The sequence below is a fragment of the Anabas testudineus genome, chromosome 7 (genome assembly GCF_900324465.2).
Source record: "Anabas testudineus chromosome 7, fAnaTes1.2, whole genome shotgun sequence".
NCBI classification, from domain to species: domain Eukaryota; kingdom Metazoa; phylum Chordata; class Actinopteri; order Anabantiformes; family Anabantidae; genus Anabas; species Anabas testudineus.
In genome coordinates this window covers 4,560,195-4,579,900 of record NC_046616.1, presented here as the reverse complement: position 1 = coordinate 4,579,900, position 19,706 = coordinate 4,560,195, and the positions used below count along the sequence as shown (strand labels likewise).

General features: G+C 38.9%; 1 protein-coding gene across 4 annotated transcripts in view; it reads right to left on the bottom strand.

The window, feature by feature from the left end:
* Window positions 1-19,706, bottom strand: part of LOC113167753 (kelch domain-containing protein 8B) — a 113,937-nt gene that overhangs the window by 27,644 nt on the left and 66,587 nt on the right. For all 4 annotated transcript variants that reach the window (XM_026368583.1, XM_026368581.1, XM_026368582.1 and 1 more), the window contains 2 exons: window positions 13,917-14,081; window positions 9,514-9,738 (listed from right to left, as the gene is read on the bottom strand). In XM_026368583.1, the coding sequence (XP_026224368.1) occupies window positions 9,514-9,738; window positions 13,917-14,081 (390 nt within the window). The remainder of the gene's footprint in view (window positions 1-9,513; window positions 9,739-13,916; window positions 14,082-19,706) is intronic.

Genomic DNA, 19,706 nt, shown 5'->3' with positions numbered 1-19,706 from the left:
CTCTGTCTTGCGAGTGCTTAATTGAACAGGCACAGAGCTGCTATCAAAAGCACACAGTTAGTGCTTTATGCCACGAACAGATAAATGGCTGATTTTGATCTGCACTTGTAACCAAATGGGAATTATGTCACTAAGGTCGCAAATGCTTTTCAGTGCTTAGAGGACCATGTTAACTGGAAATGGTAATAAAAGTACATCACAAAAGCCACATCAATTACTCTTTTCATGAGCCTAATGTAGATGGTACATCTGGTTCTTGTGCAATTATGTGTTGTTATGTCTCACTGGAGTAACGACCACTTCGTATGTCAGCTCTTGATGAGGCACCGTATCCGTTTACAGGCTCCATGTTGAGTTTTTTTTTTGTATGATATTGATAATCCCAGGGTGGTGAAAGGGCATCTAACGTAAAGATTTGGGTTCCGTTTTGGATCGTGGTCCTGGGTGATAAAACAAATATCTGCATTAGTTAAGCTTATCAAACCATTCTACTATGATTAATTAAGACCCACGTTGGAAACATGTAGGAAGTGTTAGCAGGGTTTTCATTTGTACTGAGTGCTGATCATTGCTGGTTATTGTCGTTTGTGTGTTGTTGACCTTCCTTCACATCCCGGCATATCGACCCCATTGATCGTGTGCTTAAGTGCGTCTTGCTGACACTTGGCCTTTAATTTAACATAACCATTGTTCCAAGAAACACAGGATACATACGATTATATTCACACGCAATTGCTTAATTAAAAGCAAGTGGATGATTAGGTGTGTTTGAGTGTTGCTAACCAGCACATTACCAGTAGCTGGATTCAGTGGTTGGAGACACAGTTAGGGGGTGTCCCTGTCCACTAACATGACTTGTTGATGGTTTTAGTTTCCTTCATAATGAATCTATTTATTCTTTCCCTCTACCTCTCTCCATCCAACCTTACTCATCTCCTCTAGAGATGCTCAGACCACAGCTGGGATTATCCACCACAATGTTTTTGTCGTAGACACACCATCATCCCCAGCACACCCTGCTGTATTTGGGCTTTGTGTGACAGCATGCCTGATAATACTCTGAATAGTAAGTAGGTCTTTTTATTACATACTTACAGATAACTAATGCCTGTTCTGCAGCAAAACAGCTTCATATTTATTATAATTACAGTTGTTTGCAGCAGCAGTCATTTGGAAGATCAGTAAAATATTCATGAATATAATTAATTACCAGCCAGTGTGGAAGAATGCTGAATATTGTTACTTCACTAACACCTGACACGAGTTTTAAAATCTTTACTTTACAGATCTTAATAAACATCAACCAGTCTCTTCTTCGCACAGATGATCATCTGGTTATTACAGATTCAGTATGTACTCATATACAGCAAGACCAACTATGACCTTTTCAGCATTATACCAGCTAGAAAATGTTTGTTAAAATAGTTTGTTCATAGTAGGAAAGAATACTTTATGCCTTCGTGTCATCCAGATTATTGTAATGTGTTTGTTTTTTAACTGTAAGTCTTCAGGTTTTGGCAGAATATGCTGCTTATTACTTACTTTGGAGATTTTATACTATTCTAAAGTCTAAGTTTATTTTTCCTTTAGTGGAGTTGGTGTGGCATATTTACAACAGCTCAGTAGATCAGCTCAGCCAAAAGAAAAAGCTGAAGAGAAACAAAAATGATCAGCAACATTAAAAATAAAAACAAACACTGGACTGGACTGCTGCTAGTGTGATCTGTCCCTGCCAGCATGGTCTGTTCTCCTGGGAGAACTTCCAGCTCTAATGAATAAGGCTGCATCTCCAACTACTCAAGAAAACAACAATTAAGAAATCTTAAATTATAACAGTGATTTTTTCTCCACCTAATATAAATAAGTTAACAGTGAAAAAAACACACTGTTAAATACACTGAATCTTTATTTCCTATCACAAACTGCTTGAAATGTGCATTTTCTTCCATGAACTTCACCATAAAAAGAGTCCAAATACAGTACATTCCCATAACAGGTGTATTTAAATACAATGACAACTTCCTTTGCACACTGATTTGACTGCAACCTCACATCTTTGTTTCCGTGCTGCATGTTTTAGAAAACAAGCAAGAGTAAAGCAAATTTCTGCATTTCACCACAGCTACAATCAGCCACTGGAAGGCCACTTTTGGTGATGAAACTCATTACCAGCACTAGCTGAGAAAGTGAAAGTGAGTGAAAGAAAGCGACACTGAGTTACAATGTGAGAAAAGGGGAGACAAACACAATAAGAAGCAGCCACCAGCTTTGTAAAAACCTCTCCTAATCAACAGGCACTCCTAATAAAAAAGCACTAATGTCAGCTGAGCTGATTACTGAGTAATTCTCTGATAATCAGTGTCGACACAGGGAGCAGATGTAGTGGAATGTGGATTAGTTACAAATGCCACAAAGTAAAATTGTTTTCAAAAATATGCAGTAAGTGTTCAATGTAGTATCACATTGTGAATAAATACGAAATAGTATGACCATAGACGTTTCACAGGGGACAGCAGTAAGAAGACATTTTAAAAGACTTTAAGGTGACAAAAGGAGAGAAACATTGGAAAGATTTAAAAAGCGAAGGGATTTGATGGAGGTGAATGTGAGAGTATAGGAAGAGGAGGATTGTGTAAATGATAGGATGCGAAAGCAAAGAGCTGAAAGGTAATAGCTGGGGAGACACTGGAATAACTTAGACCTTAACTGAAGAGTCGGATTTCTTATAGTTCAAACTCTATAGTACGAGATAATCTGTCTATATCGTGTGAAGAGTTTGAATAATTAAATGATCTTTTCTGTTTATATCTAATGGTATTTAACATAGAAACACACATTAATTCAAACTATGTGCAAAACCCAAACATTAAAGCATAAACAGCCTCTGATCTCATAAAGTAAGCAGCCAAACAGTTTTATGTTCAAATGTAGTACTGATCAACCATCATTCTAGTTTGTATGAGTTTGAAATTTCACTTTATTTAACTCAACACTCTCCAGTAGAAATAAGATGCCTGCTTTTGTCTCAACAAAATCAAAATGGTTGATGCCATCTCGTGCAATGCCACCAAAATGGAGGCTGGCATAACACCTATTGTGATAAATATCAATAGAAAGTTGTCTTAGACTGGACTCAAACTCCATCATCAAATGTTGTTGTGTTACATCAAAATTTGTTTTCTCACTGGAGGGGTCTATACATCAGTAAATCAAGATGTCACTGCATTTATCCAAAATCTGTAAGAACAGACCAGTTTGCAAGATCTTTCAGGCTCTGAAAATTGAACCTGCAAAGGCTTCACAGACACACCAGATAATCTGGGCCGTCATCTTAACAATGGAGATCAGTGGGTGAGGGAAAGCAAGGAAGAGAGGGCAGCAGGGGGGACGATAGAATTCTTAAAGATAAAGATGACATGACCTTTACACTACAAGCTATTGTCTTGCAGATCAAAGTCCTGTATCCTGAGCAGGGGTGTGCTTGATTGACACACCACCTCTTGGAAGCAGCTTCACAGGCAGATGGGGTTAATGCTTTATCATGTCTAAATCAAACTCTAAAATCTATATCAACCTTCACACAAGCTGCAGTCAAAGAACCCTGAACGACTTTTTAGCTGAGGAAGGGGACAGACAGAAAATATCAAATGAACCCAGTGACCTGTTTTTAGATGACAGAGACGAGAGAGGGTGATTTTAGCTGGGGAGAACTGTGAACTGTCCTTAGGTGATGATACAACTTGGATGCAGGCGACACAGACGGAGATGAAATGTGAAAAGAGAAGACAAAAACATTGACTTAACTACAGGTCGATCAACACTTCACAGGAGAATTTAGTGCTTAATGTTTGGCTTATATCAAAATAAATATTCTGCTTAATTCCTTAATTTAATTTAAGATTTCCCTTTGCATGTAAAAATGGATGAATCCCCACGCTGTAAGGGCTACAGTGCAGCTTTTTAAAGCTTCCTTTAGTATCTTCCACACAACAGTGACTCCTGGTGAACAGCAGAACATCCATTAACCCTCCGTGCCGCGCTGGTGTTCACCAGCCCTGAATGCTGATGTGGGGAACATTTAAATGCAAATCACCGTGATTAAAACATTTCAAAGACTGTACAAAAATGAACAGGTAATGAACCCGCGCAGTATTAGCAAAGGCCAAGAGGGTTATAACCTCTATTAAAGAGCATAATCACATAACAGCTCTCTTTCACACTCATATGTATGATTGTCCTCTGGATAAACTTGATGAAACAATTCGACTGAGCTACTAATTCAGACTGTAAGAAGCTAAATCTATTTGCATGGTTTGGCCTCTCACGTCCTGTAGTTTTCATTCCTCATTTCTGTTTTCCTGTTGTATCAACACCGTCTATTTCTCTAAGGGTCTTGTGGGGGTGGATGATGAGCTGTGTGTCAAAAGCCTCTGGAGGACACTGCATATGATTATGTTGTTGTTGCTGTTGTTGTTACTTTGATGGCTGCCTCCACATTATCCTCACTTTTGTCTTGGTTCCCATGATCTCCAGTATAATATCTCTGTGTCAATCACAGCACTGCACCAAGCTTATTTACACCCCCTTTAGTGCAGTATCAAGGCGTACTCAATAAAATGAATTAAATGACTTCAGCTTTGTGTTGTATGTGAGATCTCCAAGGTTTCCTCTTCATTACTGAAACAAAAGTAAATCCAAAACAAAGTCACTGCTAAAATAATATAACACAAGTCAGTAGGTGAACTAGTTCTCACAATACTATCCAGATGATTTTAATTTTGTGTAAGAGTCTTCTTGCAATCTTTACAGCCTTCCCATGTCTCTATTTTTAGTGATAATGATATACACTATGTTCCAGGGCAACATGTTTAGCCATCCTTAAATCAAGTTCTGGCTTTTAAATAGATTCAATCTAATCAATATGTTTTTTAAATAGGTAAAGAGTACGGCAAATGAAGTTGCTTGTATTGTATGATTTTGGTTTTACAGCCCACAGCTGTTTTCACTCTGTCCACTATCATCATATATCAAGAATCAGTGGTTGATTTTCAGTCTGCTGTGTAGGTCAAGCTCCAATACTGCTTGTTAAAGATTATTATTATTGTTAATACAGTGCAACAAGGTGGTATTCACACGCAGGCCACACAGCCCATGCTCTATTCATTTTGACAGCTTTCAAGTCTGGGCTCCTTCTCAAAGGAGAGGTGAGAATGAGGCATGATCGCTGAGAAAAGGGCTTTCAAAGCCAAACACATTAAACCTGACTGAGAGGATTCACAGAAGCAAAAGGATAAATCAAATATTATATCACAAGCTGGCAGACACAGGGGGGGTGTGAAAAGATGCATTATTAATACCAATAGATGAAGGTTAGACTTGCCTGATTTTACACATTACTGTCACACACACACACACACACACACACACACACACACACACACACACACACACACACACACACAGGCGTGTGGCATGATCTTTTTATCTGCAGAAATTCAAACACCACAGGCTCTTGAGCATCTGTTTGTATACGGGATGGTGTTCACGTTGTCATACACACTACTACATACTTTTCTTTGCACTGTTCATGTATGCTATCTATGCAGTTGTCTAATAATATATTGTTATGGTTTATTACATTTCTCCAACAATGTGCACACTGGATAAATCATCCATTACATGTTCCCTAAGATAAATTAAAACATTAAGGGTTTCAACCATCACAAAAACTGTGTGTGTAAATGCTAAGGCTTACATATTAAAAAAGACAATATTACGGTCTTGATGATTGACAGACATAATTTTACAGTTTTACAGTTATATGACCGAAGCTTTTCTCCAAAGCAATTTGCAAGCAATGAACTGTATTAACTGTGAACTGTATTTTGGACCAAGAGGATTGAAAACAAAGCCCTGAGGCACTCCAATGCAGAGGCAGTGAGAGCTGGACATTTGCTGTGTCAAGACAACTTGAAGGTCTGCCCAGATAGGTAGAGCCTGAGCCAGACAAGACCTTTAAAAGAGATGCCCAGCTCAGAGTGGAGACAGGATGATCTGTTGGTTTACAGTCTCAGGATTAGGACAGAAAGCTGGGCTCTTGCAGTTTGTGAGGACTTAATGACGGGGTGCATTTCTTTAGAATAACCACTCAAATCATTATGGAGCTTCCAGGTGATTCGCCAAGAGTGACTTTATTTTGCACCATCTGCTTGTTTAAAGCTGGTCAAGGTTACATCTGTAGGCAGTGATATTTTCTTTCCCTGAATTGGTGAAGCACACCCACATAACAATCTCAAACCACAAAACCAGTTTAATCATGTTTTTATTTGATTCCTACACTACAGTTTCATTCTGGTTATGTCAGCAAGACAGAATATACAGTAGATTCATGAGTCATTCTTTTCAGCTGTATAAATTGACATAGTTGATGTAGATAAAATTCCTCACCAGCACAAATATACAACATGATTTCTGTGTTTAATTCAGATAAAAGCGACAAATGTGATTGGCCTTGATTGCCACACACACCATCTATAATGTATAATAAGATTGGTGTAGTTTGGTGTACTATACTGTATGTAGACCTGGTACATCTGGTCATATTCTGAAAAGAGTGATGCCCTGGGCACATTCGGTATTTCAAATTACACCTGTGAGTCTACAAATGAAAAGAGTTGGCAGATGTGTCAGTTCTGAAAAATAACTATTAGCTCCATCACAAGAGAAAAAAAAGAACACCTGGTTACTTCTCACATGCCTTAGTGGTATTAACCTTCTCCTCTATAGGGCTGTGACTCATGAAGCTTTCAACCTGTCCTTCTGCTAATAAAAAAATACAAGAACGGTAGAGAAAGGGTTTGAAATTGAAATAAATGTTAAGAGATGAAAATACAATTACACACTTCCAACTGCGCCTAATTATTGTTGTAGATGAATCACATATATCACAATGTTTCTAGTGCACTCCTGGATATTGGATAGCAGATATATGATGATATACAGCAGCAGGACATATGTGAGCTGGAGTGTTCGACAGAAAACAGAATTCATCTCTCTGATAATCCAATCAGCATACCTGCAGTGGTAGTCGGTGTGGCAGTGGCATCTGCAGCTGCTGCTGCATATTTTATATCCTGTTACCCACAGTGAGTCACTGCACTCTTTGTATCTATATCACCTTCACCTAACGACCAGCTGAATACTCAATATCCTGTGAGTCGAGATATAGAAGGTTTTAGTAACAGTATCTCCAATAATGCAGCCATTCCTAAGCTTGTCTGTGTCCTTCTCTGTCCAGCAACTTCATCAAACATCGTTTTAGGACATGCCAAATGGTGCAATGACGTCTAGTTACTCAGCGCCACACTTGATTAATAATTTGATCCTTGACTATTTCAATTTTCTGATGTTTTATCTTTTCCTTGCACTACAATTCAGAGGGGAAAGGTGTGTTTTTTATTGACACTTACACCTAAACTTTAACCTTATCATTAAACCCACCACAGCAACCAGGATATGATTATTTTTCATCACATTTTACAACATACATAGTATGTTCTCTTGATTTTTAGATATCTTGATCTTGTTAACAACAGCCTATGCTGCCCTGTTTTCATGGTGCTTAAAATGGGATTTGCAGCAGTTGTTATGATACTTGTACAAAATAATGTGTAAGAATTAAAGCTTATCACATCTTGAATCACACAATTTGTTGAGTAATTATTGTTGTTTTGGGTGCTAATCCTCCAGAATAAAGCCTTAAACTAACATGTTTACCCCAAATTATTTTATTTTATTTAAATCAGTAGTCAAGTTATGATCTACCTTGCATTAATGCATTTGTTCAGTTTCGTATTATGCAGCAACATTGTCAGTTGTCATTGTCAGCTCTAACTCATCAGCAAAATGCCCTCTAGGAGCATTTGTCCATTTCTTTCGCTGGTCAGAAATGGAGTGCAGAAAAGCACTTTATCAGCATCATCATCAGTTTTGATATGATCTGACTCAACTAATGCATAATCTTCCTATATTTGGGGTGGATTATGAGCACAGACCAGATAATGTTCTCACTCTGCGTAGAGTGCTCCAGGGTGGCACTGCATACATTGTGAGACACTACAACATCAGACTGCTTAAAAGGGAGCTTCTCTCTCTGTATGTATAAAGATGATTCAAACCAAAAAAGAAACATATCTTTATATCCAAATAAACACTAGAGAAAAACTGAGAATAAAAACCAGCGGGCAATGAAACAATTCAACTACAGCATGAAAAAACCTAAGCAGTAATGGAAATATGACTGATATAGAACCCCCTGTACAGCATTACATTGTAAAATAATTCATATTTTTATGTACTACAGTTAACTACAGCATGGCCAGTGTACTCCAATTACACTAATTAAAAACAATATTCCAATGGTACTTTTGTTACTAATGAATTAAACACTAGGACAACAATACTGTCACAGAAAGCATTATGTAGTCTAAGCACACAAGTGAACAATATGTAAAGCAACTAGTATTTAATTACATTAGCACTGCCTTTCTCTCTCCACTTAATTCACAGTGTATCCAGAATCTCCCATCTGTGCCTCCATACAATCCTGTCTCTGAGGTCTACAGACACTTCCTTGGACTTCATGTCTTGGTTTGTGCTCTGACGTGAACTGTCAGGTGTATGCCTTTCTAAATCATGTCCAATCAACTGAATTTACCACATGTGGACTCCAAACAAGTTATAGAAACATCTCAAGGACGATCAGTGGAAACAGGATTCACCAGAGCTTAACATGTGACTGTCATGGCAAAGGCTGTGAATATTCATGTACCTCATGTAGATTGACATGAGGTCACTTTTTAGTTTAACTGTTCTGAAAAACAGTGAAAGAAACAGACAAATAACTGTGGAGACACCTGCTGAAAAACTAAATCTCTTCAATCTGAGGATTGGAGGATGGACCAGCACAGGAGGAGCAGCGCCTCAGGACCAGATTCAGCTGTGGACCTTCATCTGAAGGACAAAGGACACTTTGTGGATAATAATGGACAGGGAAGATAGGTGGTAATGAGAGGGGGGTAGGAGAAGCTTGCATTCATGTGGAAAACCCTCAGAGCCACGATCCATGTCTAATTTTTAATGCTGCTCAGTTAACGAGCCACCTTAATGGGGCTAGGAGGGGTCGTGAGAGGTGTGACTAGTACATCTACATAGACACCTCATTCCTTTGTCCACCTAACAAGTCTGTTCAGGTCAAGTGTGAAGTGAAACCAACGTGGAGAATTAATCTGAGGCCTCCTACCAACTTGACAGTACAGCACCAACGTGATATAAATCTTCCTTAGCTTTTCTATCTTTAGTGGATCATTGTGTTTGAATGTTCTGTCTCAACATTTACAGGTTTATGTTAAAATATCACAGGTTTTCATTTGACGTCAGACTTTTGGACCCACTTCGAGTCACTTGCTGAGAAAGATATTTTACCCTTTATTGTATTGTTGGGTCGTCACTTACCTTGATCAAGATCATATTCCTCCATGGTGCTGACAAAGTGAGGTCTGGAGTAGAAGTTATGTGGCCCAGGTTGCTGGAGGCCGCCCAGGCTGAAGAGGCTTCGGTCATTTGTGGCGCAGCAGGAAAAGGCCCTCCGGCTTGGGATGCAGGGGTAACGGGTCCAGCTTTTCGTCTCTAGGTCAAAAGCCTCTAGCGCCGTCACTGGCATCTTTCCCTGACGACCACCTGGAGAAGGAGAACTTTTCAATTCAGGGCTCAAGATGAACTTTTGGTCATTGTCATATCCACATAGCCTTTAACATCAACTTTGAATATGATATTATAATTAGCTGCTGAACCACCATGTGGTTTACCTGTTACAACCAAGATTAGAGCTGGTTTCTCCAAGCGTATTAGAAATCTGTATATGCACATGCTATTTTCTTAGTGGCACACATTTCCAGAAATGTTAGCATGTACAGCACAGGAATAAAGCCCAGGACTTGCATATAAAAAAACATTTGTGTGACATGGTTTGTCCTCTCCATGTTTCTTTTCATTACTTTTCAATCCCCGGCTCCTGTCACAAAGTTTCCTTGGCATTTACATAGACGTCTGGCAGGCGCACACTCCAGCACTGGGACCAGATTTCATTTTGGATTGAAAGCAGAGCGCAAAAGCAGGGTGCTCCCCCTGGACACCTACAAGTTGTTTACTTGCACAAATCATAATATAAACTTGTAGAATACAACTACAAGGGGGAGGCAAAGCAGTGAGAGAGCATAAGGTGGGCATTAAGAATGTGAATGAATGATGAGGAGCGGCTGAGGGCAGAGCTGGACCATGTGAGAGGGGTGCTGAGGGTGAAGGATGGGAAGGATGAGGAGAAATGAGGGCATCAGAAGCAAAATAAAAAAAACAGAGTAGAGGAGTAAAATGAGAAAATAAGTCAATGACAGAGAAATTGTGCAAAATGTAAGAGGGAAGAGAGGAGTACATGGAGGAGTGAGGGAAGAAAGTGAAAGAGGGTCAACTGGAGTGGGCAGGGTGGCATGAGGATCGATAGCAATAGCGAGACAAAGCGTCGAACTGAGTGGGAAGCATTAGAGTCAGAGAGGTGTGAGAGAACAGAATAAACATTTCAGCTGAAAGATCTGTTGATTACAGAAGAACATACTATGTATGATTTTCTGTGAGACCGGAGAGCTCACATTGACTTTGTGTGTTACAGCAATATCCCAGAAACACATTTTAACAGTGTTACGAAATAAAAAAATACAATGCTTGGCCATGTAAAGTTGAAATGAAACCAGACATTATAGATTCTAGCACATGAGCTAAGTGGATTCAGGTGGAAAGACTTTAAAACCAGTTTAATGCTATGTTCAACAATGGGCATTCCAGCTGCTTTTAGGTTTAATAATTTAACATATTTCCCAAAATGTAAAAATAGCAAAAACAGCAATGGAGCTTAAACAACCAAAACTTTAAACATAGAAGCACAGTGTAGTGGTTGTGTGGTGCACAATGTTAAAGTCCCGTCCTTATGTGTTGAATCTAGTGCAAAATTCGTCTGCCACGATGCACCCTAAAGGGAAATCTAGTATTTGTAAGTATTTGTAACAACCAGTCATCAAATGCTGCCAAAAGCTCAAATAAAGCTGTGTCCAAAACACACTGGATGTTCACTGGACTACTCCAATCTGCATGTTGGTTCAGACTTTGTGTACATGCCAACATTTCTGTTTGTTCTCTATATTCTGCAGGCAATGTTACACATATTGTTGCACAAAGTATAACACTGATGTAGGTGTTATAATGTACTGTAAACAGTAAACACAGTATGTTAAAAATCCAAAGATACCATAAGACTATCAACAGCACTCTTTCTTTCAGCCTCTTCTCCTATACAGAACCAGGTGGTTCGCTCTGCTGGCTTCAGCTACAGCAGCCACTACTTAGATCCTCCTAAAGTGCTCATCAAACATAGCAGACAAATGCATGTTTATATGGGTCTTAATGTTCACTGTTACAATATGTCTTGTCTCTACTAATGTGTTTGAGGTTGTTGATTCAGATGGAGGAACAAAATGTTCACTGAAAAATCTCCATAGAAGGGCTGTGGGAACTTAAGTGCTGGGTGTTTATACACAGCACTTTTTGTGTTACTGAAAAAAGTTTTGATCCTGCTCGACATGCAGTCGCATTTGTGTGCTGATTGCCAACAATCAGGGGTTGGCCCCTAAGACACTATGAAGCCTGGTGAGTTACATCATATGCCTGCGAGTCTGTTGACTGGGAACACATAGAATTTAAATGGGTTCAGGCACCTACTGATCCAAACACACCCCTAGTGGAGTAGCGGCTGAAGAAACAGCATGAATTTACAAGGAATGCTACCATTTTTTAGGCAGAGCAAGTGAACAGGGAATACATTCATTTTAAATGACTGAGGGAGACAGAAAAAGGCGAGTGGTAATGACCTAGTTTTCCCGTTATAATTCAAACAGCATAAATATCCTTCTGTTTTCTCATCATTAATAATTGTGTGTGTAATGTGAGACAATGTGATTATTCTCCAGTGTGTGTATGTGTGCCCATGTGGGTTCTCTTTAGACTAGCAAATTCTCTGTGGGATGTTTTTATTTGGCGATAGATTCCTTTCTAATATTCAGTCATAATTAACCTTTTTTTTAAATGTATATTTTGACATAGGTTTAAGAATTTTTACATCAGCAGTAAGCAGCAGTAGTCTAATTTGAGTGCAAGCATTTTAGTCTTAATGTTTGTTTGAATTGATTAGTTTTACCTCACTTTTGTTCCTGACAATAGAATTGGACAAGAGACCAATTGTGTGTGTCCAGGACAGTTTTTGACTCAACTTGAACTTATTTTAAGGATTTGTTAGCTTGTAGTATTTGGTTTGATAGTTTGATTTTCTTTTCTAAATTTAACTATTTGTATTATAAGTCGTATTAAGGTTAAAGTATATTATTAGATTAGATGTGTCTCCCTGTCCTGTATTTTGGGTAATATTTTAAATATTAGCTTTTGAAAATCAGTGAAGCTCATGCACAATTCAAGTTAAATACCCTTAGTGATGTACTCAGGTACAGTACTTGAGTACACATATTCTATCACTGTCAATTTGCTTTTGGTATTTACAGTATTTTAAAATTCTGACTGCCAGGTTGATGAATATGTATTTTTACTTCTGCTTGCATCACATATGTGTTAAACTCTGCCACTGCACAAAGAGTAATTTGATCCCTCTGGTGGAGCGTTTTAGAAAAAAATACTGATATGGAAGTGACCCACAGCACACTTTTAGGAGATTACAGCTATCCTGTGCCCAAAGTGGACTGTGTTGTTGCTTGTAGTGTGTAGTGAGAATTAGTCTTTGCAAAATGCTTCCTTTGTGAGATAAATGCATTGTGCCCTGCTCTGCATTGGTTGAAATTTTGACCGATAGTCAATAAGCAATAACAGCCCCCTAGAGAGCTACAATGTGGAACATATAACCTCTGATCGTGGAGGGGAAATGACTGGATGACAAACACACTTTGAGGGGATGAAAAGAAAACATAGCATCTGTACTCAACACATATTTCCTTTTTCACTTCCTGCAGAGCAGCTTTTAACTCCAACTCTGTCCTTCTGATCGATATTGTAGCCAGACTGAGACTTTTTTTTTTCTTCCATCAGTTCCTTTCACACCTTTTAAACTTTCAGGAAAACAAGTCACAGAACTAAAAGTCGGATGCTAAAAACAGCATAACACTCACATATCCCTAGACACAATGGTTCAGTGGGAGCGCGTCTGTGTGGAGAAAGAGCAACAAAGGAAAACAGAAGAACACGACAAGTGTGTGAGACAGACTACAATAAGAAATGTTATAGCTATAGCTATATAGCTAAGCTATATTATCACCACACGTCCAATTTCGTAGCAGATAATGGAAGACAAATAATAATCTGTGTCCTCGATAAACTGTTGTTGTTGATATCAAATCTCATGGGCACGTCTTCTATAACATCAGACCCCACAGTACTTTTTTTAATGTGCCAGCCAACTCCTCATGCAGGCACTTTGTCATCTCTTATTTGTACAGAAATACTTCTACTAACTAGACCACCAGCACACAAAATCTAACTACTCTAGATGATCCAAAATGCAGAAGCACATCTCATTTATAATCAGTCAAAATGGACACAAGTCACACTAATGTTCATATCTCTGCACTGGCTTCCAGTAGCTGCCCACATCAGGCTCAAAGCTCTTACACTTAGTGCTGCCAACCCATTGTAACTTAAATGGATCCATGTTGTTGGGGAGGGCAGGGGATAGGACCTGTCGATATGAACATACTGAGGTGTAAAAGGATAAATAAAGAGAAATGTTATGATGAGATATTATGTCCTACCCATCATGTAGATTTTGGTTCCTCTTATGAAGGGCGTGGCTCCATACCGTGGCGTGGGCATGGAAGTCATCTGTTGCCATTGGTCTTTCTCTGCCTCATAAACCCTAACCAGGGCCTGCGGTGTGGTGTCTGCTCCCATACCCCCCATCGCATACACCTTCCCATCTGCAGATAGAAGTACAGAACAAAGACACTGTAGATTAACAGCATTTTAAGAGCAGTCATTCACTCGCTTGGTGTAACATTGTGGTCAATACACATATGCTCAGTTTTATTCAGGTTAATATGATTTGAATGGAAGAGAAATGTTGTAAACACTTCTGCAAACAGCATATAGACAGTAATGCATCACAGTGCCCTTCTGTCCAACCATTTCTAGTCTAGCTGTCACGTCTGCTATGCGTCTCATCTGTCTACAATCAACCAAATAGTCTGCAATATTAATGCTCGGGTCTGAGAAACTTCCAGATGACCTACAAATGGCCCTTTCACGAGTACACATGCAAACATCCCCCACCACTGCAGTGTCATTAAAATATACAGAGGAGCAAGAGAAAATGCTGAGTAAACAAACGGGAGGCTCCTGCTAAGATACTGCAGCAGGAGAAACAGAGGCAGGAGAGGAGAGGAAACACGAGAGAGGAGGAGTAAACGAGAGGCGAGAGGAGCTAGTGTAATCGATTAGCAGCCCTTTAGCACTCTGAAAGTTGTGACAACTTAAATCTGAAGAGCAAGAGAGAGAAGAAAACTGAGAGGCATGGATGGAGAGAGGGAAAGAGGGAGGGAGGGAGAGAGTGAGCGAATCAGTCACCCAGGCAGATGACAGATCCACAGAGCTGTGAGTTAAACTGTGAAGAATAAAGCAATAATAAATCTGTCACTCAGAATGCAGCTTAACACGAGTGCGACTGCCATGCCGTTCAGTTATGATGGAGTAAATCTAATTTTACTATTGTACGTTAAACAAATGACGCAGCCAAGACACCTGCATCACATAAGGAATGTTGCCCTGTTCACCAGAAAAGAAATATGTATATTTATACTCTTAAAGTATTAGTAGTGCTATTAAAAGTACATTAATTGCAAATGGACACACTGCAGTGTGGGCACAGACGCAGCTTTAATGGGCTTTCTATAAATAGAGGCTTTACGAGCCATGTTCAGCCTACGTTTTGTTTTCACCTGTGTGGAATCATTGTCAGCCGGTGGGTTGTGATGATATCATCTTAACGATGCATCAGGAGTGTCAATGCTAAAACATCTCTGTGATGCTACAGCGGTAATTATGGAGAAAGCATTGGTAAAATTTAAATCTTTAAGCTATAATGGAATTAGGTGGAAAGTTAATGAGATATTTCACTCAGACCCAAAGTGGTGAACTGACCAGTCGATAGACTGACCTTAAGGTCTCTGGAGCTGTGCTGAGAGCACGGATAAAAATAACTACAAGGAACTAAACACATACACCTGATATGTGTGTATCAGTAAGAGTCTTTGTAAGAGCAAATTATTTCCCAAGCAGGATCTGTGTCTGTGAGTGAACCAATTTAAAATGACACAAAGAAAATAATTGTCAAAACGTCGATCAGACTAAATTGCTTTAACTTGAGCTTTTACACCTCAGAAAGCTCCTTTGTCACAGCAGCATCATGAGGATTTCCATGACGAAAATGAGAACCTAAACCTTTCCTTTTAAATACGCTCACTGGGGGAAATGTAGCTTTTATCTTAAATTAAATCACAAAATGCAGCATTTAAAGTACATAAGTAGGCTCTCATAATATTGGATTGAATATATTCTGGGCAAAAGCAGAAGAATAAACCTGTCTCATCATCTTTGTATCATTTATTAGTGCTGTGCATCATCATTCTCATTTATATTCTTCATTATCAGGGTACAAAAGGAATATTAATAACATTCAAACCACCAAGATGTCATTTTTCACTTTCTAGTTTTAACCTACTGCATGATACCAAATACTGATTCTTCCAAAACTCTATTAACACTAATAAAGAAGATTACATCGTTCCCAGTTCACTCATGGCTACACCTCATTGTACAAATTATCATAGTGCCGATGAATCAAAATCACAGCAGAATAAAAGTGAAATGACGTCTATTAAAATCGGCCCTTGTAACTGTAAAAACTGTCACATATACAATTAAAGTTGCTACGTTCTTTACTCCTAAGAATCATCACCACCTGGCCAAAACATTTTGTGTAAATAAATCACATATGGAAATTTGACAAGTTGTACAGCTGCAGTTGTTCCTCCATCCAAGCGTGAACCCGGCCACCCTGACAAAGAAACTAGAATCTCATTTTGTCCACCGATCTCATTCTTTCCGTCATTACTCTCCATTGCAACCATTATGAGGACTGGAACGTACATCGACCAGTATATCAACAGCCGCGTCTTCAGGCTCAACTCCCTCTACATCACAGCACTGTTCTCATTAGAGCTGACACAGCACCGATCTGTCAATCAATACTCCGTTCCTGCTATCAAGGTAAAGCTCCTCTCACTAGAACTGGTTCTCGCAGTGTTCAGCATACCGAAGCTCAAAAGGTGCCTCGGCCCAGTGAGTTTACTTCAAAATGAAGACTCTAAATCCCAGCCCCCTCGTCTGGGATTCATTTACCTCGTGAGCTAAAGTATTGCTTCAGACAACAAAGCTCCCAAGTGCATAGCTCAAGTACAGTACGGTATGTTCATGCAATCTTGATCTGACTCGACCTTTATTGTGTTTAACAACAATTAAGCTACACAAGGAGCAAGTGGACTTTTTTCTTTGGCTTTTGGTTCAGTGGGACCATCGCTGCCTCATCTTAATGCTCCAGACAAAGAGAAACATAACAGAACTGACCCCAAATGGCTGATAAGACAATAAAAGGTGATTTAAAATTTACATTAAAGTGTCATGTCTCTATCAAAGAAGATTAGATAGAACATATTGTATCATGTCCTTGTTTTTACACCACTTTATTTTCAATGTTGATAACTAATAGATAATTGCATATGAATGAAGGACAAGCAGGATTTTTTAAATGTTATTTTATTTGGATGAAGAGCCTCTAACATCATTGCATCCACCCACATATGAAATCGAATTGAGCATGAATCACATTTTCTTTTGTACTGTCCCTGTTATAAGAATCTAAGAAATTGCTTTGAAGTAATGTGTGAGGAAAAGATAGAGAAACTATTACATGTTTTGTATTTTGAAGTTTTCTAAAGTGTGGAAAGGAAGACACAGTGTTTTCTTTATTTGGCTGTAGTCTTACAAATCATATGGGAGGCACGGTCTGGCTGTTTTGGTCTATTGGTGTCATGTAAACTCACGTGGGCTGGGTATTTATAAAGACATGACACCATCATAAAAATCAGTCAAATCAAATCAAGCGTACGCTCTTGTAAAGGTGCAACCTTGTATAATTACTGAAAGTGATTAATATCCACCAATCTAGACCATTCTAGTGAATGCTGGTCAGTCAGTGTCCAACCTACACAGTTACCTGTGACCTGCAGCATCTCACGGTTACTGCACTGGACACACACAGTACGCCTATGTATTCATGCATGTGTGTGTGTGTGTGTGTGTGTGTTCTTGTCTTTTGGCCCTGTCTCTGTCTAATCATGCGCAATCTCCTGTAATTAAGGAAACCGTGCTCTATTCTCTGCCCGTCACCCCAGGAGACACCATGGCAACCGGTGCATAACCTACAGAGTGTTATTATGGGGTGGCTGTTTGGCAGGTTTGTGCATGGAGAACAAAATCCATCAGCGCTCAAAGCCAGATCTGTGAGTCACCACAGCACCTGGAGGTACTGAGACACACGAATGATCAAAACAATGATGCACAAAACTGCAAACTCGGGGCAAAGTGGACGTATGTGATGTTAAATGAATTATGTTTTATATTTCTGTTCTTATCTTCAGTAACCCATATGAATTTAGTCTCCTGCTTTGATTCCTCTGCAGCACACCTCTCTCTTTGCGTGTCACCCTCTCTTGTTAATGTCCCACTACCTGTCTCTCATGTCTTTCATCCTCCTCTCACTGCTACTTTCATATGACTTTAATCATTTTCCATCCCCCCTTTTTCTCCCCATAACTGCTTCGTCGTTTTCGTCTCCCCATTCTCAGACTCTTATTTTTTCTCTTGCATGTCATTTGATCCTTTTATCCCTCCCTCTCATCCCATTTTTCATTACTTCTTATCCATTTGCATCCCCCCCTAATGCAGCATTAAGCCCCGGTATTGGACGCTCTAGTACGGCAAAAGCACAGAAAGAGAGAACTTACAGAAAATGTGGAATTTTTATGTTATTAAACATTTTTTCAGCCAACCATTTTTCTCAGTGTAACTATATAAGTAGATTTGGCTCTGAGAATTAATGTTTCTGCTAAAAAAACTCCAGATGGAAGATGCAGCTAAATAGCTAAATGTAGAAGCATCAATACAAGAGTGAAATGAAATAATAAACTATTATTATTATTAACTAAAATTTGGTCCTTCTTTGTGTCTTTTACTTTCTTGTTGCATTTTCTCTTCACTCTCTCCATGAGTCTTCTGAAGCTGAAAATAAATATAACAGGAACACATTTGTTCCCTGCAGAATTTAATTTTGATTCTCATTCAATTAGGTTGTCTGTTCACACTGCTTAATAGCCCAACTGAGGCACATTACCCATCTTACTCCTTTCTAAAGATGAATGTAATAACTTGTTAAAGTTGTCTTTAAAGTTTAATGTGTTTTTTTCTAAGGGCTTTGCTCACTTTTAAAACATTTGTTTACTGACAATAACTCTGCCTGTAGCGAGGTTAGTGGAACGCATACATAATCTGGAGAGTGATAAATCTTTAGACCAACGTTACTGTTTTTTTAAGCTTCCTGAACAGAAGCACAGTCTGGAATAAATACATTTAAAAGGAAGGTAAGTAAAATTGTGAGCAGAAGGCAAAGATTTATTTTTCAAAGTGACAAAAGTATATTTATACATTATTAATCTGTTTTGCCAAATACAGTTTGGAAGAAATGTAATTGCTGCCTGAATTTAGTTCTTCGTGCAATGAAGTGAACTGAGAGGCTAAATGAGTGGTTCTGGTGGATTAATGGACATAAAGACACCACAAACCTGCATCAAGTTTTATTGGAACACTTGCTTAAAGGTGCACTGATTTTACACACACCCATCATAGATAATCCTGATGAGGTTTATTTCAGTTTGGATTTGGTCACTGTAATTAGGCTCGTTCAAGATGAACTGTGCAACGGCTGGAAAACAGACAAGAGCAGACGGCAACAGCGGGGGGCGGAAAAAGGACACTGCAATGAAGACGGACAGTTTCTAAATTTTCAATCTGCTGTTTGTGCTGACAGCAACAAATACTCACATCCCGTAAGGTCGGATACAGAGTCATATTTTGACTGTCAGGGCTGAAACATCTATGCAGATGTTACTTTAGTAATCTAAGGAAAATCGTTTAGTCTTAGACTAAAATCAGCTTCTGTGATAAATCACATTTATTCTATCTTCACAGTGAAAATATAAACAAAAGAGGAAGCGTTTTTAATACGCTATATTCTATTTTTGATCCAACACCTGAACCAATCAGATCATAGATCAGGCGAGAGCCAAGCATTTTCCATCATGCCCTGAGGATTTGCAGTCAGTGGTTTCACGTCAGAGCAGCAGTAAGTAAAAATAACACAGGGTCTGATTCACTTCATGAATATAACTAAAAATTGTTATTTTTCCTCTTCAGTTCCATTCGAATACATT